Here is a 26,398-nt window from a genome sequence, read left to right on the forward strand (position 1 = left end):
TGCTACATTTAAAGGATGAAAGCAATATTTTCTATTTGCTGTTTTAGTCAGAAAAAGTTCAAAGAAAAACACTGCACTTCTTCCACAAGCCTAGGATTATATAAGTAGACACGAACTGGAATGTCTTAGATCTTGCCAGATCTAGAACCGGTCTCACTGATAAACTCAGAAGAACCAAAACAATACCACGGCAATAGAAATTATACCTTCTACGGATAGTTCTATCTAATGTCCTGGGTGAGATGAACTCGTACACAGTACAAAATGCTGAGTTAAGAGTCCGTGTTGTGGACCTTGATGCCCAAATTGTACTGGACCTCCCCACCCCCTTCCAAATGTGCTGTTGTGGGAATCTAGGGGTTTTTTTAATCTGCAAATAGGAGGACATTTCATGGTGAAAAAGCGCCCCATGGACTTTCTCTTTAATGGAGAGAGGTGCAGATACCTTTAACAAGCCAAACAATACTGTAATTAGCAGCATGTCAATAATCATCAGCAAACACTATTCTCTGAGATTTCCACTGCGCTTTCACCCGATGCTGTCATCCTCTGAATTCTAGTCCGTGTTTTGATTGAACAATGGCTCTTCATATTCAGAAACTGCTTGACTTATGCCTGGAACAAAACGCATCCGTGTGCATTTTTTAAAAATGTCCATTTTCCCTTTTGGTTGGAAAACCATCAGGTTGAAACAAATGGGCTACTTGGCCCTGTAACGTTTCATGAAGACAGCACTTTGTGGCCCGAAGAAAACAAGAGATTGAAAACCACTTACCTTCACGTAGAGCTGCTGAAACTCCTCAAGGTTCAGCCTCCCGCTGGGACAGTCCTTGAGGAAACCTTTGTACCACTGCTTGAGCTCGTGCTCATTAAACTCTGTGCTCTTCACCAGGTCCTCCATCACTTCGGGGGCCAGTTTGCTATTCTGTTTCCCCATTCTGCCTAAAGAAAAGCAAACGAATGCCATTAGCTGTGATCATTTCAAACCTGATTAGGAGCCAAGTCACAGTTCTGAGCAGCCTGTAGGTGGGCACCCCCTCCAGTGTTTCGGATCAAATCCCCCCAAGTCGGCCTCCTTCTGTTTGGCATTCCAGAAAGGAGATGAGTAGAAGAAGACCCTTCTCATAGCTCGAAAGGCTGTAGGGCTCGTCCTCCTCCATCACGCATCCCCGTGCACATAGCATCGACTCCCACATGGAGAGGCAGCCGTCCTTGTTTGTGCTACTCATGTAAATTATATGGGCGCTGTTTACATTCTCCCGTTACGAATTAAAGTGCATCAGCACTTGCTGCCTCGACATCTAATTCCACATTTAATTTGTAAGGATATTAAGCGGGATTATTGACACACGCGATGAGAGGGCTTTACAGACAAATGATTTTAAGCAGACTTGGGAAATCTGATCAGCAATGGTAGGAAATCTCAGCTGATTTAGTTCTAACATTGCAACTTTTTTTTTAATGGAAAGAGCTTATTTTTATTAGTCAAATTAATTCTCTTTCTCTTCTCCTCTTCAGAGGTTTCCTACAACGTTGCCGTCAGTGTTGATAAACTTGGAGGCTTTTTAGAGAGACTGAATGATGAATTTCTTTTTTTTTTTTTTTAAGATTTTATTTATTTATTTGACAGAGAGAGACACAGCCAGCTAGAGAAGGAACACAAGCAGGGGAGTGGGAGAGGAAGAAGCAGGCTTCCAGCAGAGGAGCCTGATGTGGGGCTCCATCCCAGGACCCTGGGATCACGCCCTGGGCCGAAGGCAGATGCTTAACAACTGAGCCACCCAGGCGCCCCTGAATGGTGAATTTCAGTTGGCTTAATTCCATTCTGATAATATTATGGCTAGTAGGTAAAAATAACAATACATAAAATAATGTTACCTATATCCATTATGTGCCCGGTTATTGACTATTTACCGTGTGTGTTACTTAGGACAGTATTAATTAACTGCTTTATCTTAAATTTTTCCCTTTTTAAAAAAAAAATATTTTATTTATTTATTTGAGAGAGAGAGAGAGTGAGTGAGCAAGAGAGAGCACGAGCAGAGGGAGGGGTAGAGGAAGAGGCAGAAGCACATTCCCCCACTGAGCAGGGAGCCCGACGTGGGCTTGATCCCAGGACCTTGGGGATCATGACCTGAGCTAAGGCAGATGCTTAACTGACTGAGCCACCCAGGCACTCCTTAAATTTCTTCCTTAATAAAATGTATATAATAACAAAACTCTTCCCAGAATTATCATGAGGGCTAATTAAGAAATACATAGGTAAACAAAGATAATACTCCAAAATTAAAATAGTTTTGTATTAGTGCAGAAAAATTAAGGATGATTTTTTAAAGTTTTCCTTTAATGTTGTTGTGTTACAATAAAAAAAAAAAAAAAAGAGTGAAAACTAAACAAATTAACCACAGATTGATTTAAGAAGTCATATCAAGGGGCACCGGGGTGGCGCAGTCAGTTGTCTGACTCTTGGTTTTGGCTCAGGTCCTGATCTCAGGGTCATGAGATTGAGCCCCCATCGGGCTCTGCATCTAGGCACAGAGTCTGCTTGAGATTCTCTTTCTCTGCCCCTCCTTCCCACCCTCTTTCTCTCTCCCTCTCTAAAAAATAAATAAATCTTAAAAAAAAAAAAAGTCAAATTAAAAGTGAAAATCTGAAGGATCACCAGAATAAGGAAAGTGTCACAAGATCTTCAAAATCCTGATCCAGGAACTGAATCAGGCTTTGAAAAATTTACCCAAGTAGACCTAGGCCTTCAACATGCTGGAGACAAATTTTCTCCTCAGCTCTAGGCAGGTCTACACTTGCAATCATCCAGAAGGGGTAATCTTATCACATACTTTATTGTTTTTAATTTATTTCCCTTCTTCTACAATAGATTCCACACCCATTGTCAGTGACATGTCCTAACACTGAACAATTCTTTCGCTGTGATGAAACCAAACCACTCTTGCTACTTCCAAGGAAAGCTTTCTCCTAAGCATCATCCCAACCTAACACAATGAGAGGATATCATTAAAATGGCCATTTGTCTTCCAAGCTCTTTTCTTTGAGCAAAGGACCCGAGGATCAGCAACTATGCCCTTTATCATGGAGCATCCCTACTTATTTTTGCTCTTACTTTCAAGTTTCACATCTCTCATTAGCAACTGTCTCTTAATTATAGGTTACTGCGGGATCCCACAGCTGGATATGGAAATCAAGTTGGGTACTCAGGTGTCAAGTTTAATTAATCTGGGTGAGAAAACTGTAATCCATGGTTATCCTCCTAATCAAAAGATGTAGTGCCAAACTTTCAGGACTTCACTTTGTTGTTTACAGTAGAGAATTACAAATTTTCATTATTAAACCCGAATCTCACCTAACGATAACAGCTGCTGAGCGCTGAGTGCTGGCTGTGGATAGGCACTGTGTTGAGAACTTTACACGCTCGATCTTTAACCCTATGACAGCTCAGCAGTAGCATTAGGACAGCTCTCTTGTACAAGATCATACAAGTACTATGTGGCAGAGCCAGAATTTGAACCTGGATTAGCAAGACTCCAATGCACAATCACAGACAGACAGGTGGACGAAAGGCATCTCGGAAGGAGCAGGAGGAGCAAAAGCAGGAAGGTTTGTGAGGCTGAATCAGTGCCTCTTGGCACTGAAAGAAGAGATTCGAGAGAAAGATCAGTCACTTTGCCAGGCCCTATTTTGGAAGAAACTGTTGGAGTTTACCAAAACCACAAGCCAGAGTGAGTTTGCATTAATGATGGGAAAGTGGATTATGTGTTATTAAAACCTGCCTCTCCCAAATGCCTTTAGAAGGTCAACAGCATGGGGGCACCTGGCTGGCACAGTCAGCTGAGTCTCCAACCCTTGGTTTTGGCTCAGGTCCTGATCTCAGGGTTGCGAGATCAAGCCCCGCGACAGGCTCTGTGCTCAGTGCGGAGTCTGCTTAGAGATTCTCTCTCTGCTTCTCCCTCTGACCCTCTCCTGCACGCTCTCTCTCTAAAATAAATAAATCTTAAAAAAAGAAAAGAAAAGAAGATCAAGAGCATGTCAGCTTCTCTCTTAAGCGAGGAAGCTTGGATTCTCCAGGGATCACTTATGGTACCTGTCCCTGCTGACCGGGGAGAGGGTGGTCTCACACAGGGAACACTGTCAGGACCATAAATCACAGTGTTGGGGACTCACATGCCTAACTTCCTGCTTCTTGGTTACGGGTCATGGCCAGCAGCTATCAGTCAGGTGTGCCTGGCGGTAGATGAATCACGAGGAAAATCAAGTTCTGGCCTGGCTCAACGCTGTCCTGCCACTGCTTTCGTCAAACCCTGTTTGGATTAATGATCCTCCTTGGGCTCCCTGACTCCAGCCCACCTTCTGCAAGGCTGCTTGAATGAATTTTTAAAATACAAACCTTGCCATCTGAGCCTCTCCCTAAAACTGTCAGCACTTCTCATTGTCTACAGGATGTAGCCCCTTCTCCCTAGCCTGGCACCTGTCCTGCCTACTCATATCCTCAGCTTCTGCCCATCTGTCTTTTCACTTGTTCAGCAGGCTTCTTTGCTTTCTTTAAGTAGCCTCAGCTCACATGCCACCCCCTCTGTGAAACCTCTGCGGACTTTCTAAGGCTGACTTAGGCATTCTTCCTCCTAGCATCTCTGTTCCCTGGTAAAAGCTTTCCTGGTCATTATTTATTTCTCTACTGGATTGTTAGTTTCTTGGAGGAGAGGACAGTCTTCTATTTATCTTTGCATCTCTGCTACCTCATACTAGGCGCCTGACAAATATTTTTTGAGGGAACGAATGAATGAGGGTCACTGAACCCCGGTGAAGCAGGTACTCAAGGACCTCGGCACTGGGCTTCATCAAATTGTGATATTTGGTAGGTTTCTTTCTCGGAGAATCAGTCTCATAGTAATCTATATATGAAAAGAGTCAATGCCATCACACGTATAAATATAATGTGCTGGCAACAGATGGGAGAAATGTTTCATTTAGCTGTATGGAAAATCGCCTGCCCACCCAGAGACTGTTTTTTTGTTGTTGTCTTCATCACTAAATTTTGAGCACCTTGAAGCCAGGGCTCACATCTTTTGTCTCAATATCCTCAGGACTTGGCATAAAGGCGGTGCTTAGTGATGTCTGATGCATGAAGGAAAGCACTGACAGGTTAACACTCCCACCTGTGCCCTCTTTGTCCTGGAGCTGCAGTGATACAGGCCCATAGTGTCATTATGGGACCAGGACGACAGAAAGGGTAAAAATGACCATAAAGCTTATCACATTCCCAATAAAAAGATTGCATGACACACATAAAATAAAAGAGTCCGTGTGTGTGTGTGTGTGTGTGTGTGTGTGTGTGTGTGTGTGGAGGGGGGCAGGTTATTCCAGTTCTGTTTCTAGTTCATTCCATGATCTTGGGCCAGATCCTTTCCTCCTCTGTTGCTCAGTTTCCCCATTTGAAAAACAAGTCAATTGGACCAATGAGCTTTAAGGCCCTTCCAACCCCACCGCTCACTGATCAGCAGAACAAATTCTGCAAATATGAAAAGATGAGTCACAGACTTCAAACTGGCTTGTCTTGAAAGAGTCCACACATGTTGGCTCTGTGGATTCTTTATCTGGGCACCCGTCGGTACTTGAACATTTGCTGCCTAAGAAGGGAGGGGACCCACACCGGCGTGTATTATTATAAAGCTAGCATTCCAGGTTATAAGATAAAAACCAGCCAAGCCCCAAACCAAATACTTTCTCATGGTTTGAGTTGCACTAGAGAGAGACTCAGTGCTAGGCACAGAACAGGACCGGGGGGAGAGTTCTGGAGGGCAAAAGACCACCACCAGGAATGCGCCCATGGATAAGGAAAGCCCAGCACCAACTTGCAAGGGATACCCAGAAAAGACCACGTTTTTATACTCTCCAGTTTACAAAAGGCTCCATGTGACAACATTTACCCATGTAAAAAACCAATAAGAAAGAGATTATTATCATCCCCCTTTTACTGATGAGGCTTTGAAGCTCAGAGAGAATGAGTACTCTGCCTTAGCTCCACCAGGTAAGAAAGCTTAGTACAGAATGAAAGTCATTCTCCAGAACCCCACTGGTTTCCCAATACAGGCCGCCATCTTCTCTTGCCTGGACTCTGCAACTACTTCCTCACTGGCCTGCCTGTCTTGAGTTTTGCCCACCTCTCTTCCACTTCTCCCCTGGTCTAGATAGCAGGACTCAGAGCAGAGGAGGCAGAGTATGTACGAGTACTCTTAGGACAGATCTGGGAGACTTCCTGTAGGAGGAAAAGGCCCACAGGGGAGGCCAGAAGGGCCCATGAGCACCTTTCCACCACAATCCTTTGGGGTGTTAGAGGGAATTCAAGTAGTGTGTGTGTGTGTGTTACCCTGAGCTTATCCTTTACCCACTCTGATATCTAAGTCCAGCTTCCTAGAACACATCAGGACCCATGGTGTACGATGAGGTGCACAGAACAGCAGGCCTGGCTTCTCACAGGTAATCTGGTCATCAACCTGGCTGAACCTTGACGAGATTCATGCAAAGACTAGGGGCTGAGATGGAGTGGCCCAGGCACACAACAGGATAAGCACACCAACGGGGAAAGAGCCCTGGAAGTACAGCTCAGAGCAGAAGAAGGAAGGACTTTCGGCGCTCAGCTGGAGGCTGATGGAGTACAGTGCCAAGTTTGGAAGGAGTCAAATGGAAGCAGAGCTGGCTGTAGTGTCAGATTACCTGGCCCAGCCTAGAATACAGCAGGTGCTCTCTCAGCCCTGGGGTCCTCACTTGTACACCGAAATAACTGGAAGAGACAGGACTTCTCATGCTTAGACTTCTGCCTAGATGACTCTCTTTTTCTTACCACCTGTCTAAACAATACTCCTCCCGCAAAGCTAGGTTCCTACGCTGTCTTCTTTGTGACACTTCTCCATAAGCTCTTACTATCTTCCCTTCTTCTTCTTCTTGATACCATGGTTTGCATCAGTAATGACCCATGGCCTGGTTAGCTCTGGGCAACTCAGCTTGGCAGACATTTATAGGTGTTGTCTATGAGAAAGGTTCTGGGCTAGGCACAGTGGGATATACAGAGAAGACATGATTCCACATGATTCCAATCTTGAAAAGCTCAGACCTGGATGCAGGAGACATTCATGCTCATTGGAATATGGGATATGATGAGATGAATGTCCAGAGCAGAGAGCTGCAGAGCCCAGGGGACAGAGAGACAACTGCCCACCAGATCAGGCAACTTCACCTGTCAGTGGTCCCCAGGTAAAAGCTCTAAATTGGTGTCCCCCAAACTTGCCTGAGTACAAAAATCATCCTTGCTACTCTAGTTAAAAATGCAATTTCATAAGATCCCCCCTTAGAAGGAAATTGTACTTTTAGCAAGCAACTCAGGTCAATTTGGGGAGCACTGATGAAAACCATGAACAAAAATCAAAGTAGGTAGTCTGAGGAGAAAGCATCCAAAGCAGCACAGACATAACCCAAGTTCTCAATGATGCCTCGGTCCGTCTGTCTGACATCCCTGATGTTGTTTCAAGATCCTGTATTGGAGACTAACATTAAGAATTTAAGGGGTGCTTGGGTGGCTCAGTCAGTTAAGCATCCGACTCTTGATTTTGGTTCAGGTCATGACCTCAGGGTCGTGAGATTGAGCCCCGTGTTGGGCTCCACACTGGGCATGGAGCCTGCTTAAGATTCTACCTCCCCCTACCCTCCCCACCCTTAAAAAAAAAATTAAAAATCACACAACTAGGGAAGACCAAAGCTTGAAAAGATTTGCCTCTAGACTCTTCTGCTTTAATCCCCTTGATTTTAGCTTAGAGAGTTTGAGACTTTCCAAGATCACGTGGGCACCCAACGGTAGAGTGGGGATGAGAACCCTAGTCTCCTGACCCGGCTGGGTGATCCCACCCTCCTACCCCAGCAGCACATTGTCTTCATGCCAAACACCCAAAGCCTGCAAGCCAGGACACATTTTCATCTCTGAGCGGGGATGTTGAAACAATATCCATCACCACCTCCCTTGGATCCTGTAAACAAACGACTAGGTTGCTAGTTTCCAGAGACTGTTAAAACAACCCTGAAAACCACCCCGCAAAGTTGCCCAGCACATTGTGTGGGGGTTTCTTTTCTAATAAGGACAATGATCTGACACAATGGCTCTTTCTGCCCCTCTAGTTTGTCTCCTCCTAAGCAGAATACTCCCAAGCCCCCAGCGACATCTGCCAAGGGCAGAGTGTGGATCCCAGGCCGGCTTTTCTTTCTGTCTCTGGGGACCACAGAAGCTTCAGAAAAGGTGAGAAATCCTTTCTTATGGCATTCTCTGATGACTTTACCTCAACTCCTGAACCTCACGGGATTACAGCAGAGGTCTGGCCCACAAGCATAAAACAGGCGGGAGGTTAGGAGGGCGCAGACTGCATCCCTGGGGACTCAAGATAAGGCAAGAGTATTTATTTGATCTGCAATAAATGAGGGAAAACATTTTGATGGCAGTGGCAATGGCACTGTCAGGGCAAGTGACAAGAGTTCCAACCTAGAAAGAATAATAAAGACATGAAGGTGAAAGCAGAAGTGGGCCCCAGGGATCAATCATCTGATCTAAATCCTTCGTTTTCTAGAAGAGTCCCAGGAAGGTTAGGGGACTTGTGTTAGGGAATAGAGCAAGTCTGTAACAGGGCCTAGCTAGCAGTGCCCTGGTTGCTGAGCGTCGGCAAGAAGACTCGGGGGCTGCTATAATGCCCAGCCCTGTAAGCCTCGGGCACTGACATGGGCTGAGGGTCCTTGGTCCTGCAGGATTGGGAAGAGCCACTCCAGGTCCCTATGACCAGGCTGTGAAGAGTGGCCTCCCTCCTTAGGCCTGCCCCAGCTTCTTCCAGTCAAGGTCCCACCTGAGAGGTTCCTCTACAGCTCAGGGGTGGAGTCTGAAGGCATTGCCTGGGGACAACCTTGACCCAAGATGGGAGCTGCTGCTGGATGTTAGCTCTTAGAGCTGACTAAGGGGTTCCAAACTAAAACCCACCTGGTAGCCAGGTGGCCAGGTACTCACAACTCTGATCTACAAGGGGGTCAAGTGGCCTGACTGGCCTTGGGGGTCAGACTCCACTATTTTTTTCCTCCTTTCCCAGGCACAAAGAACATCTCTCAAGCACCTGGGAAGCACGGCTAAGCCCGAAGCCACCTTGGTGACCGGGTGCTAGGCTACGGCGTTGGGAAAGTTTCTACTCAGACTCAGTTTCCCTTTTACCCCATCTGGCGGGTTCCCTTCCCTTTTCTGTTTGGTTACAATGTCTCTTTTATTTTTCACTGGATTTAGTTTAGTGGGGAAAAAAAGTGTGCTGGAGGCAGACCTGGGGTCAAATGATGTTCGTGCTGCATACAGGGTGTATGAACTTTGAGCAGCTACTCAGCCCGTTGGAGGCTCAGCTTCCTCATTTGTCAAATGGAAATGATGAAATTTGCTCACAGGGCTGTTATGAGAATTAATGAGATAACACACTGAATTCCTTCCCACAGTGCCTTCCACATAGCAGGTGTTCAACAAACACTAGCTATTATTAGCCTCATCATGGGACCCAGCAAACTGGGCTGCTCCAGAAGATGGGGAGGCAGACATTTCAAGATCCAGGCTCAGATATCCAGGCGTTGCCTTAACCTTGACACCCCGTACCAGACCTGGCATGTATAAACAGAAATACTCAAATTGTGACACCTGGGGGATTTTACTGTGGTCCTGCTTCTTCTCCTTCAAGTAAAAGTGTTTCATATCCAACCTGAGAGAGGAAAGTCATCTGAGGACCCCAAGGTCCTGACTAAGCATCAACTGTTGAGTGAAGTTTCCATCTAATTCCCTGCTCACCCACTGAACAGAAGTGTAAGCTGATTAATAGCTGGTAACCTTTCATCTGGGAGCGTTTCAAGCAGCACCCACTTTTCCACATCTTATTTTTACTTCCCTGTGCATCTTTCTCCAACTCTTCTATGTGTGTCTGAGCATCGATTTCTATGAAAGGAAACGGGCCGTCTCTGGCAGTGTCAGAACCTCACTGAGTTCTGTGAGGTAACAGAGGAAATGCTTTCATTAATAATCACAGCCTTCTGTCCAACAGATTGTGTTCTAGGTTGTGCTGCCAAGTCCCAGTGGGGAAGGACCGTGGTCCTTAGCTCTGATCAGCAGGGAGCTGTGGGAGAGAAGTACAGAGCAGGGGCGCCCACGTCACCCGCACATCCCCAGTCCTGGGGCTAGGAGCAGCCTTGAGCATCAGCGGTGCCAGCCCTCTCCTTGCTTTCAGAGTTAAGGACTTGGCTATCCCGAGGGGCCAGTGACATGTCCAAGTGTCTATCGGTAATAGCAGAGTCACTAAAGTCTCTTGACTCTTAGGTTGGTTAAGACTCTTTCCTTTCTGGGGCGCCTGGGTGGCACAGCGGTTAAGCGTCTGCCTTCGGCTCAGGGCGTGATCCCAGCGTTCTGGGATCGAGCCCCACATCAGGCTCTTCCACTATGAGCCTGCTTCTTCCTCTCCCACTCCCCCTGCTTGTGTTCCCTCTCTAGCTGGCTGTCTCTATCTCTGTCAAATAAATAAATAAAATCTTTAAAAAAAAAAAAAGACTCTTTCCTTTCTAAAAACTGTTTGCATTTATCCTGTTCCTAAATTGTTATCTCTATGGAAATTCCAAAAAATAGGTTAACTCATGTGGGTGGGTCTTAAATACAGAGAGCTTTGAAATTCTCGTATAGAGGTGGCTTGATAAAAGTAAAATGTTCTATTTGAAGGAAGTATGACATGAGAAACTAATTCAATAATTCAGTTACTCATTCAACAATCTTTTACTCAATACTACCCTATATTACAAAGATAAATATGGTTCCCCAGTCTATCTCCAGAGTAAGTCTTTCCTGGATGCTAGACAATATCTCCCTCTGCCTGCTAGACATTTCCACCTTGGTATCCTACAACCATACCAAACTCAATATCTCTTCCTGTGCTCCTTTCTGGGTAAATGGCCCTGTCATCTGCCAGGGTCCCATTCAGAGCCTGGGGGTTATCCAAGATTCTGTCTCTCCTCACAACCCTGTATCCAACCAATCGTCAAGTGAAGTAGTTGTAGATCCTACTTCCTGACTCTCTAAATCTATTGACTTCTCTCTCACCACTACCTTAGTTGAGGCTGCCATCATCTCTCACTTTTATCATTATCCAAACTTGCTTCCGCATTGACAGTCAGCCCTCCTAAAATCCATCTTCCACACTATAGCCAAATGACCTTTCTAAAACACCAAATCCATCATGCCATTGTCCTGCATAACCCCTTCAGTGGCCTCCCATTAGCCTCACTCTGAATCCAGTCCTCAGTGAGGCTTTCCAGGCCTGCTCACCTAAGCCTCCATTGCCCCACACCCATGAACTCTTTGGTCTCACCCCTGTTCATGATCCTACCCACCAAAGCTCCAACTTGCTAATTCATCTCAAACCTCTGGTGTGTACTAGTTGTTCCTTTTGTTTTGAGGACAGTTGCCATTTGCTCCTCTTTAGCCTTCTAGTAAATTCCAAACCATGTTCCAGACATAGATGAGGCACCTTGTCTGGGTGACTTTGCTGACTGGCTTCCTCTTTCACACCCTGACTCTTGTACATGCTGCTGTCGTCACCACCTGCCAGAGTGTGGTCACCATACAGCACGTCTGGTCGCCTTAGGCATGTCTGCCACCTCACTAGACCCGGGCTTCCCCAAGGGCAGAGTGATTGTCAGGTTCATCTCAGACTACGCTGAACAGGTGCCCAGGAAATGTTGTTGAATCAATTAATTACGATGTGATCTCTGTCAACAACTAGCTGGAGCTTATCAGCTGAGCGATAAGAGAGAACATATGAAACAGAGATCAAAGATGAATGTGCTAAGTGCCATTAGGGAGACACGCTCAAAGTAGAGAGAGACGGAGAGGGAGGAACAGAGAAAGAGGAGGGCTTGGGAAGGAACCCCAGGGAATCTGTAACAAAACTACTTTAGGAGCTGAAAAATTGGGTGAAGAATTATTTGCAAAGTGGTCCTTCAAAATTATCTCAAAGGAGCAATTACACAAATCCACAGAGATGTATATACCAGGATGTTTCCTTCAGCATTTTTAAAAACAATTTTTAAAACACCCCACCTTTTCAAAAAACAACTTAAATGTCCATCATAGAAATCTAGTTAAATAGATTTTGTTAGAATTACACAATGGGAAGTATGAAGCCATTAAAAGTGGTAATACAGATCTACACTTAATGACTTAGATCGGTATTGATTCAATGTCATTTATTTAAATTAAACCAAGTAAGTATACAAAACAGCTATGTCTTTGCAGGATAAACACTTAGCCAAGGACATGTATTAAACACAATAGAATGGAAGGGGGAAATGCCAGTGAGTACAGAAGATGAAAAAACACATAATAAAACCCAGGAGGGGCTTTATAGAGACAACGAGGGTAGTGTGCCATGAACGGAGGAGTATGATGAACATAAATGTGCACCTGAGGTCCAAAAAAAGAATGAAACAAGGAGAGAAGATATTGCAACAGACTATTAAGTTAAAAAAACAAATCACAAAACAGTATGTGTAGTATTGCCTTGCCTTTGCCTTACACATACACACGCTCTAGCTTGTGTGCACAGAACATTTGGGCAGGACACAATTTACATCAAAATCTTAACAGTGGTTTTAACTGCCGGTAGATGGTAATATTTCACTTTTCAATATCTTTCTGAACTTTTTACAACATAGAACATTTATAATCAGAAAAAATATACATAAGTAATTCCAACAAACAAATAAACAAAATGTCTTTTGTTCATAAACCGATTAGTCGTGGGAGTCCTGGAAAGTACTCTCATGGTGCTTTCAATTAAAGTCACTTCCTTTTCCAACAATTTATTCACAGCAATATGTCAGGGTTCTCTTGCAGGCCAAAGACTGTTAGTTCTGAGGCCCATCCTGGGTAGCTCTGGGTGAAGAGATGAATATGGAAGAGAAGCTCGTAAGAACCCTGAATCTGTCACCTGTCTCACCTGTCTCACCTGTGGAGATGGGGAGACCCAGTATTGTGGGGATGTCCAGATCAGAGTCACGATCTGCCATGTCAGGAAACCACTCTGAGGCTCAGCTCAACCACATGTGAGACTGATGATAATAATATCCATCTTGGTGTGTTTTCTCACATGGTTTAAATGAGACAGGAAAGAGTTCTGTAAGTGCTAAAGCACTATCCAGTTTCATTATAATGACTGAAACTCAAATTCAAAAGATAGAACATTCAAAGATAGAAAAGATGACGATCCCTTAAACCATCACTTCTGACTGCCTAAGGCCAGATTAGGATTGTCTAATGAGGTCTAGAGAGATCTACTCCAAGGTCAAAGGAAAGATCCAAGAAGGTGAAAGGGAGCAGAATTTGCTACCCCAATATATGTTTCTCCGGCATAGGATCATTTTAGGCTCATTATTTTTAAGAAACAGCAGACACAGGAGAATCTCTAAAATGTAAGTAGAAGTTACCCTTCTGAAATAGACATTTACATTTATAAGGGAAATCTCCATTTGTAAGGGTGTCTGCCTCTGCAGCATGAAGGGGCAGAGGACTAAATCTCTAGAAACTCTCATCCGTGGGGAAGGCAACTGAGTTAAAAGTGCATAACAGCCACACTCTTGTTTACTGTGCTTTGCCTGACAACACCTCCAGCCTGTCTCCCCTCCTCAACATCCTCTTTTGTGTTTAGCTGGACATAGTATTTAAGGTGATGGCTTGGGCCATTTCAGTGAGTACTTCAGTTTTCCTGGGTATCTCCCTTATATATAGGAGGTATACATGTTATTAAGTTTATGTTTGTTTTTCTCCTGTTATGCTACCTTTTATTATGGAGGCCAGGGGCAGGAATCTTTGCCAAGAACCTAGAATGGTGGAGGGGACATTATTTTTCCTCCCCTACAAAGATTTGGAAACAGTAGCATCGCCAGATGTGTCTGTGGATCAACCTTCCCTCTCTTCTTTCCAGGAACTAAGGAAATGGTGATTTTCCTGAAGCCACCATTCTCAGTCCTCAACCTGGAACTGTTGGCTGTGATGCCGACTGCCATTCTCAAGAAAAGTTTTCCAGGGCCCTCCCAAATGACCTGTGTATACGTATTGTCTGTGCTTTGACAGGTTCGTGGACCACGCCTTTCCCTAAAGCACCAGCTCTGGGTTCCAGTCTCAACTCTACCAGTGTTTTCCCGTGTGACCTTAGCCACGGTCAGCTTCCATTTTTAGCTTCAGTTTTCTTCAAAAGTTCTATGGAAGTTTCCACCTCAGCTAATTCACCAGGTCATTGTAAGGGACAAATCACAGAGGCAGTTTGTAAGTTGTAAAACTGTTTCTAGCTCTTAATCTAGGGCACTTTCTGGACACATCAGGAAAGGAAGCAAGACCCAGATATACGGAAAGAAGTGAGTTTGTTAGGCAGGGAAAAAGAGAGGGAGTAAATTGCAAATCTCAGCATGAAAGAGTAAAGACACCTGTTGATAAGCAGCCGACAGAAGACTGACAAAGAAGCTAAAGGAAGAGGACGCAACCATGGGCCCCTTCTTGGAGCTTTGGGAGGTGGATGGAAAGGGCATATTTACCAAAGGTTGCTGAGGAGTGCTGACCCTCTCCAGTGAGGTTCCTTGTCTTTGATATGTTTCCAGTTCTGAATTATGCTTGCCCTGTCCTTGCTGGGCCTTTGTGAAGTATCCAGCAAGGCTGGAACAAAGCACTTTATTGTGGGCTTGAAAAATATCTTGGCTAAAAGGGACAATGCCAAGGCTGAGTGGGCTAAAATTAGACCTTCCGGTGCTGTTTGACTTGGCAGTTGTGTGCACAGGCTGGTAACGTGGCATCCTCCACCCGCCTCCCTCCCGGCCGCCCTGTGCCTTCTGAGAGCACAGGTAACATGTGCTGAGGGAGAGGAAGTGCTGCTTCCGCTGGTACCCTGTGGGGATGACAAATGCTTCTGGGCTGTGTCACTGCCACTTGGAGCAGTACGTTGAGTAATCCTTTGAAGGGATATGCTTCCCCATCAGCCGATTTGCATATTAAGATTAAGCCATATCTCTCCTTCCCATTAATCTAATGCCCTTTTATGTTGAAACCAAAAGGAAATCTCAAGACCTATATATCGTATCGCATATTTGAACCTTTTATTTACCTTTACCTAAGAATTTACAACTTCACCTACATAACCACTGCAGAACCCAAAGAACCAGTTACAAGTACCTCACATAGTGCTGTGTAATGATGCCATCTACGAGGAAGAGCATAGGCCTACCGGTTAGAAAGAGGGAGATCCCCAACACTAACACTTCCATTAGCTGGTGCTTTTGGGAAAGTTCATCCTGCTCATTCAACTTTAAGCTATATGCTAATAACTGCCTCAAAATGTTAAATGAAACATACAACCAACCAAACACACACGAAATAGAAACAGACTCATGAATACAAAGAATCAACTAATGATTGCCTGGGGGGAGCAGGGGACAAAATAGGTGAAGGGGATTAAGAGGTACAAACTTCCAATTATAAAATAAATAAGTCATCAGGATGAAAAGTACTGCATAGGAAATATAGTCAATACCATTGTAGTAACCTTGTATGGTGACAGATGGTAACTACGCTCAACATGGTGAGTATTTGCAATGTATATAATTGTCAAATCACTATTTTGCACACCTGAAGCTAATTTTGTAGGTCAACGGTACTTCAATTAACAATTTTTTAAAAACTTAAATGAAACAATAAATCTATATGACTAATATTTTAGCAGTAATTACCATAGCTTATATTATCAAGTACTTACTATGCATTCATGGATTATGCACGATTATAAATTATTTATAATAATTTAATGAAGTAGATACCACTATGACTCCATTTTACAGTCAAGGAAAATAAAACTTAGAGAATTTAAGAAACTTGCCCAAGGTCACACAGCAAAAAAATGGTGGAGATGGCACTTGAACCCTGGAAGGCTCTGACCCACTGTTCACTATTCTGCCCTATTAAAGGAAATGAGAAAGAAGAAAGTACTTTTCAGGATAGAAACTCTTATTTCAATCTGAAGTTCGTCATTCTCTTTTCTTGCCTGAGTGTTGCCCTGATCTATGCAATTCTTTACCCAAGTAAGGCAATTTCAGGTACTAAGAGCCTTGGTTGTTCTCTCCCAACTCTTGCTTCTGGGATCCAAGGGATTGGGGTGGGGCTTAGATGCCAAATACAAAAGCAGCAATGGAAGGACTTGAGGATGTTTAACCTGGAGAAGCAAAGACTCAAAAAGGAAATTTGAGCTCTCCTTGAATAAGTAAAGGATTTACTGGCACAAAAATAGACCTATAGATCAGCATAACAGAATGGAGAGTCTAGAAATAGACTCGGCTATACATAATTACTTAATGTATGATCAAGGAAGCTTTTCAGAACAAGAGGAAGAGGAAATATAATTGTATAAGTGATGCCATCATCACTTGATAGCAATTTGGTGGAAAAAATGTAAGTCAGAACCACACTATGTACCATCTTTTAAAAAATCATTAACATTTGGAATAAACAGTTTAATATAAAAATATGTCAAAGAAAACTAATAGAAACTGAAAGTATGCTAGGTGAAATGTTAATAGCTATGTGTATATATACACACTTAGCCATAGCTTTATATATAAAGCAAATTCCAATTATTAAGGGAACCATTAGAATCAGAAGAGATGAATGATCAGAGTGTAAATAGAAAACTCATACCAGCATAAACACAAATAGGAAACAAACCCAGAGAAACATGTTTAACCTATTTATTAAGGTTAAGTTGGACTTTCTAAACATAAAAACAATCGTGGAAACTGTAAAAGATAAGATTGATAGATATAACTACATAAATTCAAAGTTTAGGGAGTCTAAAAACACCTGAAAAAAAGGGCAAATATCAAAGTGGAAAAAATAGGCAATATAAATGTCTTTTAAATATTAAAGATACTTAAAAATCAATGGTAAGAGGATCTGATAGAAAGCTGGACAACCAACATGAATAGAGTATGAACAGAGACAAAATATCAATGGCAAAGTTCAATCCTACAAATAACTGAACATGGTAAAATCGCATGTTCGTGCAACCCACTAAAAAATACTAGAAATCATGAAGAATTAAATATCAGCACTTTTAATTCCAGAAGAAGCCATCTTAAAGAAATAATCCGAGAGAAAAAGTTATACGAAAACATATATTTGTTACAGCCTTATTTAATAATGGTAAAAACTCTAGAACTGTAACCACTCCCCATTAGGGAAATGGATAGTAAATTATAGTGTATTAACTCAATGGAATATAAAATTGTGAGTACAGTTTTGAAACACGGCAAATTACTTATGACATGCCAAGTGGAAAAAGCGGACATACAATATTGAATACACATGATCATTACAACTATTTATTGCAAAAAAAATGAACTCTGCTGTTTTCCTCTCTTCCTCCTTATAAATCAATAAAAAGTGCAGACTATGTGCAGAAATCATGCTATGTCTCAGGGTATGGAGATGAATAAGAAGCTGCTTGCTTATTTCCCATAGAAACCAATAACCCAATGGGAGAGACAAGTAACATGCAAACATTTACTTACAATATATAATAAGGAGCCATAGGACATCCCTACAATGTACAAGATTTTACGGTAACATATGTTAAGTGGTGAAGATCTCCTATAGGCTACCATATTAACTTACATTAAAATATGAGAACTTGAAAAGATCTTTGTAAAATCTAATTGATCTTCCTTATTATAAAGCTTAGGAGGCTGAGATGCAGAGAGAGTAAATACATAGATCCTAGATCAATGCTTTCCTTTTCCAGATGGAAACCTGAGGCCTAGAGAAAACATAAGCTTTTTCTAAGGCTGTAGAGAACAGTCTGTGGAAGATTTGTTCCAGAGCCACGTTTCCTGATCACAAATCCAATGTTCTCCTCAAATGGGGCTTTCACCCAGAGTGCGTCAACAAAAACAGAAGGTGACAAAAGAAACAGGCTACTTATCTTCTAAAGAAGTACAAGGGCAACAGAGGATATAGTGGGCAGGACCTCATCTCTGTCTCAACAATTTAGGGAAGAGTCATGAGTTTATAAGCCCATGTCAAACACTTAGGAGTCTGTATATGCTTCTCTGTTCCTTGTACTCTAATTCTAATCAGTCAGAAATTCTGCCTTGACTAACTCTAGTTTACTTCAAACACTACCTTTTTTTTCAACAACTACCTGATTAGTCTCTATCCTTCAAATTTATTCTTGACACTGCTGTCATATTGATTTTACAAGGATAAATATCTCACCACTTCAGGCTTTCAATGGTTCCTCATTGCCTAAAAAGCAAGTCTTAAGTTCCTTCAAAATACTCATAGGGGCCACCATTAGCTTGCCAGTACCTTTCCTTCAGTTTTCTCTCTTACTACTCCTGTCTCATACTTCCAGACTCATGCTCACACTGAATTTGCATTTTCAAAAACGTTCCAATATTTTATCAGGTCTCTGTTAGCCTAAGAGGCACTTGTTGAATGGACAAATGAATGAACAAATGAGATAAAGGAAATCTAATAAAGACATTTCTTAATGACATTGCTATCTTGGCTAATTAATACTCTCTAGCCATAAGCTCAATGAATTTGGGTACTGTGTTTTTCCTGCTCACTGCTGTGTGTCCAATATTTCACAGTTGAATAGATACATGGATGGAGGAATAAAACTTTGTAACAGAGATTTGTATGGCTGTTATCAAAGGGCAGAGGGAACAACCATATTTATGGGAACTAAGGAGAGTTTCACATGAGAAACAACCTTTGCAATGGATGAATAGAAATTGTCAGGTAGAAATTATAGACACAATGAGGTACAAAAGAACATGGCATGCTCAGGGATCCAGAAATACTAGAATACAGCTGGAAAGCTTGAGGTGGGCAGGATAACCTAATGGAAAGGGTTGGACAGAGTTAGATTCAAATCCCAGAGTTAATTCTCACTATTTATATGACCCCAACCAAGCTATTAAACTCTCGTAGCTTCCATTTCATCTTGAACCGTGAAGATTAAAGATGAGGTAATATAAAATACTGAAAATTGCATAGCTTAGAATAGGGGTTCTCCCCCGTCTTCCTCTCTTCCCCCCACCCCTTCCTTTTAGTGTTAATTCTTTGGTTTGACACCAGTATCTTGGGCTGCTCTGGTCAGTAGGTAAGGGCCTCTTTCCAATCTAAATCTAAAAACCTCCCCACAGGATCTTCTCTGTGGGCAACCAGCTCTTACCTGTGTATCTCGCATATCCTACTGCATACATCACACTAACACAGAATAAGTATTTTGACTCCAACTCAGATTAAAATAGGAAGGGCCAATGGAACAAGAAGGAATTCATTTACTAGCTCATCTCTAAAGTTTTTTGCTCATTTGCTGTCTATAACCAAATACTTTGACCCTACTTAAATTTCAATAGGGAGATTCTATAATATATTGTCCACACTCTGAGAGTGAAGGAGGGTGCTATTACGTCTACCAGGACAACAGGTATTATTCAGGACTATCTTAAGCAAACTGGGTTGTATCATCCCCCTGCCTTTCCAACTTTATCTCCTATCACTCCCCCTTTTTTCCTACACTGCAGCTTTACAGACTGTGTGGCTTTCTCTCTAATACACCAGATTTATTCTTATACAAGGGCCTCTGCATTAGTTTTTCTCTTTCCTTAGAATTCTCTTCTTCTAAGATCTTTGATGGCTGACTTCTCACCAAGTCACTGGTTAAATGTCACTTTTTAGATCTTTCTATTTAGACTATTAAAACTAGCCTCTCCTCCAATGACTATCTCATTACCTTGTTTTATATTCTTTGTAGCCCTTAAGATTATCTGAACTTAGTTAATGTACTTATTAATTTATGATTATCTATTGATGATCTTTCACTATAGAATGTCAGCTCCAAGAGGACAGGAACCTGGCCTGTTTTATGTACCACTGTTTCTCCCTAGACTCATCCCTGATACTGAGTAGGTATCCAATAGTCATAAAATGAATATCTTAACTTGCTATAATGTCTAAACATAAGCTTCCTTTCTTGATAGTGACAGTGATTGATAGTTACCACATGAATGTGTTCGTTTCATGTATCAGTGCAAAGAGGTTGTATGCCAAATTATTTGAAGGAAAGATCACCTCTAAGTTCCCCTATCTCCCTACTCATGAGCTCAACAGGGGTATGCAACACCGTGGAGTTCTTAATTATTGCCAACTTCAGGGAGAAACTGAAATAAACAGCCTTAAGTCAGATTAGAGGCTACAGTGTTTTTTAAAATATTGTGTTAAGTTTGACCCAGATAGTATCCTAGGTACTAGAGCAAAGTGTGAGTTATACACCAGGAAAGTTACCTGACACAAATCATAGCTAAACTGTTGGCTCTTGGTATTCTGGATATTTTTAAGTTATACATAATTTTTTTTCTCTGCTATTTTAGAGCGCTTTTGGAGGTTTTCAGAAAGCAAGATTGAACAATGGAAAGATCAATGTTCTTTAGAGTATATTAGTCTTACCATTTTGGGCAATTAACTGATGGTTCTGAGACTTGGCTTCCTCATCTGTAAAATTGTGATGATACCACATGACTCAAAGTCTTCCGTAAAATGAGAGCTAACATAAGTTAAAAACCTAACACAGTGCCTGTTATAGTAGATTCTCAACAGATAGTATCTACTTTTATGGCTTACCTTATCAGGTGATATTGATCATACATTCCATTGGCATTCAGAAAAAGTTTTATAATAATCCACAAATTGCCCCATTAAAAAAATCCTGATGCCAAATATAGTAAACCATTGATGCTAATAGATTTAACATTTCAAAGTTTGACTATTCTATTATGGACCTATTAAATGAAGCAATTTGTAAGTTTCCTGGAACATGTATGTGAAACATCCTTGGTATAAGGCTGGTGTGTAGGAATAAATCACTCAGCTCAGTTGTGATTCTCTCAAGTATCTACATCACACTGCAGTTTTGTTGATATTTATTCTTCCACATGCATGTAGGATCTCTCTTACATGATTAAAAAACAAAGCAAAGGGGCACCTGGGTGGCTCAGTCGTTAAGCGTCTGCCTTCGGCTCAGGGCGTGGTCCCGGCATTCTGGGATCGAGCCCCACATCAGGCTCCTCCACTGGGAGCCTGCTTCTTCCTCTCCCACTCCCCCTGCTTGTGTTCCCTCTCTCACTGCCTGTCTCTCTCTCTGTCAAATAAATAAATAAAATCTTTTTTTTTTTTAAAGCAAAAACTAAAAAGCTATGTTTCTTTGTGGAAAGTGTCTCCTTAAAAAACATGCCTGTTCTGCTGCTGAGAGTAGTGAAGAGAAAATGAGGAGGGCAATCACTTTGCTGTATTTTGTGAGGAAAATTATATGGAAGAATTATACTCACTTTAGAGATCTGCCAAGATTTTGAGGTGTATCCCTTCATAGTGCCAGGTAACCAAGACTCAGAAAAGACCCTTCCTCAAACATTCCCAAAAGAAAGAATATTTACGGGAATTCTCTCAAAGGTCCACCTAAATAAATGTCACCCTATTGATATAACCTTATCTTTGACTATGAGTAAGGAAGCAAAAAGGAATGAAAGTTTAAAGATAGTTTAACTTTATACTCCATATCTCAAGTTTCTAGCGTATTCATTGTTAATGATTAGCAAAGAAAAAAATAGCATCTTTGGTAACAGGCATCAAGACCCTTGTATTGTTAATACTCTTCATCCCAGGAATTTAACTTAAGGAAAATTGTCAGTTACATGCTCAAAGATTTGGGCAAAAATGAAATTAGATGCCAACCTCACACTGATCACAAAAATATATTCAGATGGTTTAAAACCCAAATAATACAGGGGCGCCTGGGTGGCACAGCGGTTAAGCGTCTGCCTTTGGCTCAGGGCGTGATCCCGGCGTTCTGGGATCAAGCCCCACATCAGGCTCCTCCGCTATGAGCCTGCTTCTTCCTCTCCCACTCCCCCTGCTTGTGTTCCCTCTCTCGCTGGCTGTCTCTATCTCTGTCAAATAAATAAATAAAATCTTTAAAAAACCCAAATAATACAATATGCACAAATCATGATAAAAAATTGATAAACGTGACTACCTCAAAATTAACGACTATTTTTAAGACACAATTAACCATGAATAAAGTTGAATAAGTAACAGGCAAGGAGAAGATATCTGTAATGTACATAACAAAGGATCTGTATTCAGAATATATAAATATTCCAAATAATATATGAGAAAAATACGAACAATCCTATTGAACAACAGGTAGAGCATAGAATGGATAATTTACAGAGAAGAAAACCTACATGGCCAATAAAGAGTAAAGAAATGGAAAATAACAAGGGACAATTTTTTCCAATCTATTTGATAAAAATATTTTTTAAAATATGCTTATAACAAGTGTTTACAAAGATGTAGAGAAATATGAATTATTTCTAATATATTATTGGTGGGAACATCTAATACAGCAGAAGGTGTATATGGAACATGATCTAGGAATTCTATTTCAACACATATACCCTAGAGAAACACACAAATATCCAAGGGCATATGTGAAAAAGATATACACTGGAAGTCTGTAATACCAAACACTAAAAAAAACATCTCGGCAACCTAAATGATCATCAAACAGGGAACGATAAATAATTGGAGGTAGAGTCACGTGATGAGATACTGTATAATAGTTAAAATGAATAAATGACATTATATGCATAAAAATTGTGATCTAAATTTTTTGGAGAGGACAAGTCAGAGAATGAGACAGTATGATGTCATGTGCTTAAATATCAAAGAGCCAAAATGATACTATAGAGACATATGTATTTAGTAAAAAGAATAAACATGTTTGTGAAGAAAATGCATGCTAAGTTCAATAGAATGTTTCTGAGAAAAAGAGAGGTGAGTGGAACTGAAAAGAGAAATGAAAAGAATTTCAAAATAAGAGAACACATTCGTATTTGTGAATTCTAGACGGTAGGCTAGTGCATACTTACTATGTTATTATCTGAACTTTAATGTATGTTTGAATTTTTCACAATAGAACATTAATGTTTTCTTTTAAAGCATTTGGAATTCATATTTCTCTCTAATTCTGGCTTTTTCTGAAGTACTTTACATCACTGAAGATTAGTGAATCGAATGGCTCGGGTGCCATTTATGACTTTGGATAATGATATTTTCCTCCAGTTCTCATAAAGAGCAGTGACGTTCATTTCAAAGGAAATGTAGCAGAACGCCGACGAGAAAATTTTGCCATCCTCTAAGAATTTTACTTATTTAAAGCAGCCCATTTTCAGTTTAGGAACAAATACTTCTCTGATCAATGCTGCAATAAATACAGGGATGCATATATCCCATGCAGCATCTGCTGCTTTAGCTACAACAAGCTCGTTTCTGTGCATTGCAATTGCTTGTTTATTTGCCTGGCTCCGCTAGACTCTTGGAACCCTTTGAAGAGGGGGACACCGTCTTGCTCATCTATGCCTATAACACGTTGGCATTCAGTAAGTGTTTTTAAAGGTGACCTAATACAATTTGAATTTTCATCCTGAATAGGCATATTGAGACACAGTTGTTTAAAAACATTTGCAAGGCATCCTGAGAGGTTCGCAGAGACTCCGAGTTGGCATGAGAGCGACTCTTTGAGTCACCTGGTTTCTTGCCATTGTACTAAAACACATAAAATGAGGATATAATGTAGTTGTAGTTGCTGTTGCTGTTTCTCCAGAAGCCTAAGCATGAGTATTGGAATAATTTCTTAAAGGCCTCACCGAACAGCCTCAGGAGATGGTGTAATAAAGTCCACTTAATGATAAATATGCATTTCTTTGCCAAAACAGAACAACATCTTTGGCCAACTACAGAGTTTCTTTCAGCTTATAGGCTCTGAAAGTGTATTTCAGGTCAGAGAGACTCAAAGAAGATACAGAGGAGGCTGCCAAACCGCCTAAGAAGAATTCTGTTTAACAACCAGAAGTGTGCGACAGAACAAATCAGAAGAAAATCCTCATTTTCCTTTTTTGAAACCTCTCTTTTCCAATTCGTTTTTTAAAATTTGACTGTATTAATACATTTTCTGGACCTAACTGAAATCCTTTCTGAAGCAAGGAAGAAGACTAGATAAAAGAAAATGAAGAAGAGCATGACTCTGGAAAAATGCCTGATGTAATTAAGGAATTGGTTTGAAAAAGGAATACTTAGAAGACGGTAAATTTTATCTATATTAACATCACAACTATGTAAAAAAAAGGCATATAAAGAAGAGACCAGAAAGAAATATGCCAAATAATCACAATAATTAACTGAATATTAGGAGGAGGATTTTTACGTCTCTGTGCTGTAACAGTCTCCAGTTTTGCTCTGAAGATAATGTATTGTGTATGTATTATTTTTGTCATGAAATACTTCCCTTCTCCCTTCATCTCATCTTCCCAGTTATTCCTTGCCTGACATACTGGATGTATCTGTTATTAATATGTCCCATCTGGTGTTTTAGCTGCAGTGGCCCTATCCATACTTCATATTCAGGAAAGTCTAGTTGAGCTGTTTTTGGCAGAAATGGCCTAAAAATCCAATCAAAGCTGGGTCTCTGACCCAAGAGAGGCACAGCCCAGGCCAGCTGATGAAGCTGAATTGTGGGAAAGGCTTGCAAATAGAGATAGAAGAAATCAGACTTGCTCTTTCACAGATTTGGAATGGAAGAGTGATGGTATCAGATCCTTCATCAATAGTGAGTGCAGAGCTAAACTGCAGGGAGAGAAGCTGAGATGCTATGTATAGAGAGAGGAACATCTTAGATCCCACAGATCAAGACAAGGAAGCAGTGGCAAATCCCTAGAGTTATGTTGCTTCCTGATGGCTCTGTAGGTCTTATTCTGATGTTTATCCTTAAAATAAGACTTCTTTGTATAATATTATTCAGAGGAAGATAAAACTGCTTTAATGCAATGTATGCCCTCACTGGGGACAGACTCCAGGTTCTAAACCTAGGGTCCAATTTATGCCGCATAGGAACAGACAGAATACTTGTTTACATAATCCCAATGTCCTGCCTAATGCCATTACTGGGGAGCAAAAATTTATTCTTTGATTTTTAAAGAATGTGCAATTCTTAAAGAGACCATGTTAGCATTAGCTTTGTTTCTTATTTGAAATAAAAAACGTTTATGGTCATCTGAAAGAGAAAATTTGGTCTGTGGATTGCAAGAGTGAAGTCTGGAGGTGGGAGAATTCATTTAATTATTTAAAAGGTCTGTGAATACATGCGAATACCAGCTTTGGAAACTGAATAGTGTACCTTTCACATATCATCACATTATTTTTCAAATGTGTGTCAATGCTACTGCTATTAATAATGTAAACTTTAAATGTGAATTTTAATCATTGTTGAGTTCATAGTACCTGTTTGCTGCAATGTGTTCTTTCAAAGCAACTAATAATGAAATTATAACCACTAACCTTGGGAGCTTGAAAAAGTTGTTGGCATCGCAGAGAAGTCTCAGAAGTATAAAGTACTGGTGGAAAAGATTGAGAACACCTAATACAAACTGTAGACTGGAGAAAACCTCAATAGGTTTGAACTGAAACGCAACAGATTCCAATTCCACGCAGTAATTCCACAGGCTGAGAGTAGTGCAGACCCCACTGACTGGGTGAAAGTGTTTGGTGGGAGTCACATGTTTTATTCGGATGAGTGTACCTATTTAGAACAATGTAAAGGGAGTGTCATTTTCTTGATTCACTTCCAGACTGCATTCTTAAGAGTCACAAAAAAAGAACAGATACTTGGCATAGGTTTTCTATCTGAAGAATGGTACAGTTATCAACCCAGTTGCTCACGAGCACAGTTCTCTCCCTGTCTTCACAAATATAGTCATACTCCTGTATGAACTACCTGCCAAACATCTCCCAAATCTGTGCAGGTCTCTGAGTCCATGCTGCACCCCTTCAGACCAAGCCAGTATCACCTGTCACCCCTCACCGGGATACTGCAACTGCTCCCAAGCGGGTCTTCCTAATTCAGCTCCAGGAAGATGATCTGACAATTCAAGTCTGATCCAAGTCACTCCCTTTTTAAAATCTTCAACAGCTTCTCACTGCTTTTGGGGTGCAGAAAAAAAAATCCTTAACATTCCTTGTAAGATTCGTGACAACCTGGAACCTGGCTGCTTGCTACTAATTCTGCAGCCTCATCTAACGCCACTCTTCTGGTTCTCACTGGGTTCACTATCAAATCCAGCCCTTTGCACATGCTATTACCTGTGGGTGGAGGACTCTTTCTGTGCACCACTCTTCACCTGGCTAACT

General features: G+C 41.4%; 1 protein-coding gene across 1 annotated transcript in view; it reads right to left on the bottom strand.

Annotated features, from left to right (window-relative positions):
* VSNL1 (visinin like 1) overlaps positions 1-26,398 on the bottom strand; it is a 97,464-nt gene that overhangs the window by 57,998 nt on the left and 13,068 nt on the right. Inside the window, exon 2 of the mRNA XM_026519213.4 lies at positions 776-942. Coding sequence (XP_026374998.1) covers positions 776-937 — 162 coding nt within the window. The 5' untranslated portion in view covers positions 938-942. The remainder of the gene's footprint in view (positions 1-775; positions 943-26,398) is intronic.

This window comes from Ursus arctos, unplaced genomic scaffold, assembly GCF_023065955.2.
Source record: "Ursus arctos isolate Adak ecotype North America unplaced genomic scaffold, UrsArc2.0 scaffold_8, whole genome shotgun sequence".
NCBI lineage: Eukaryota > Metazoa > Chordata > Mammalia > Carnivora > Ursidae > Ursus > Ursus arctos.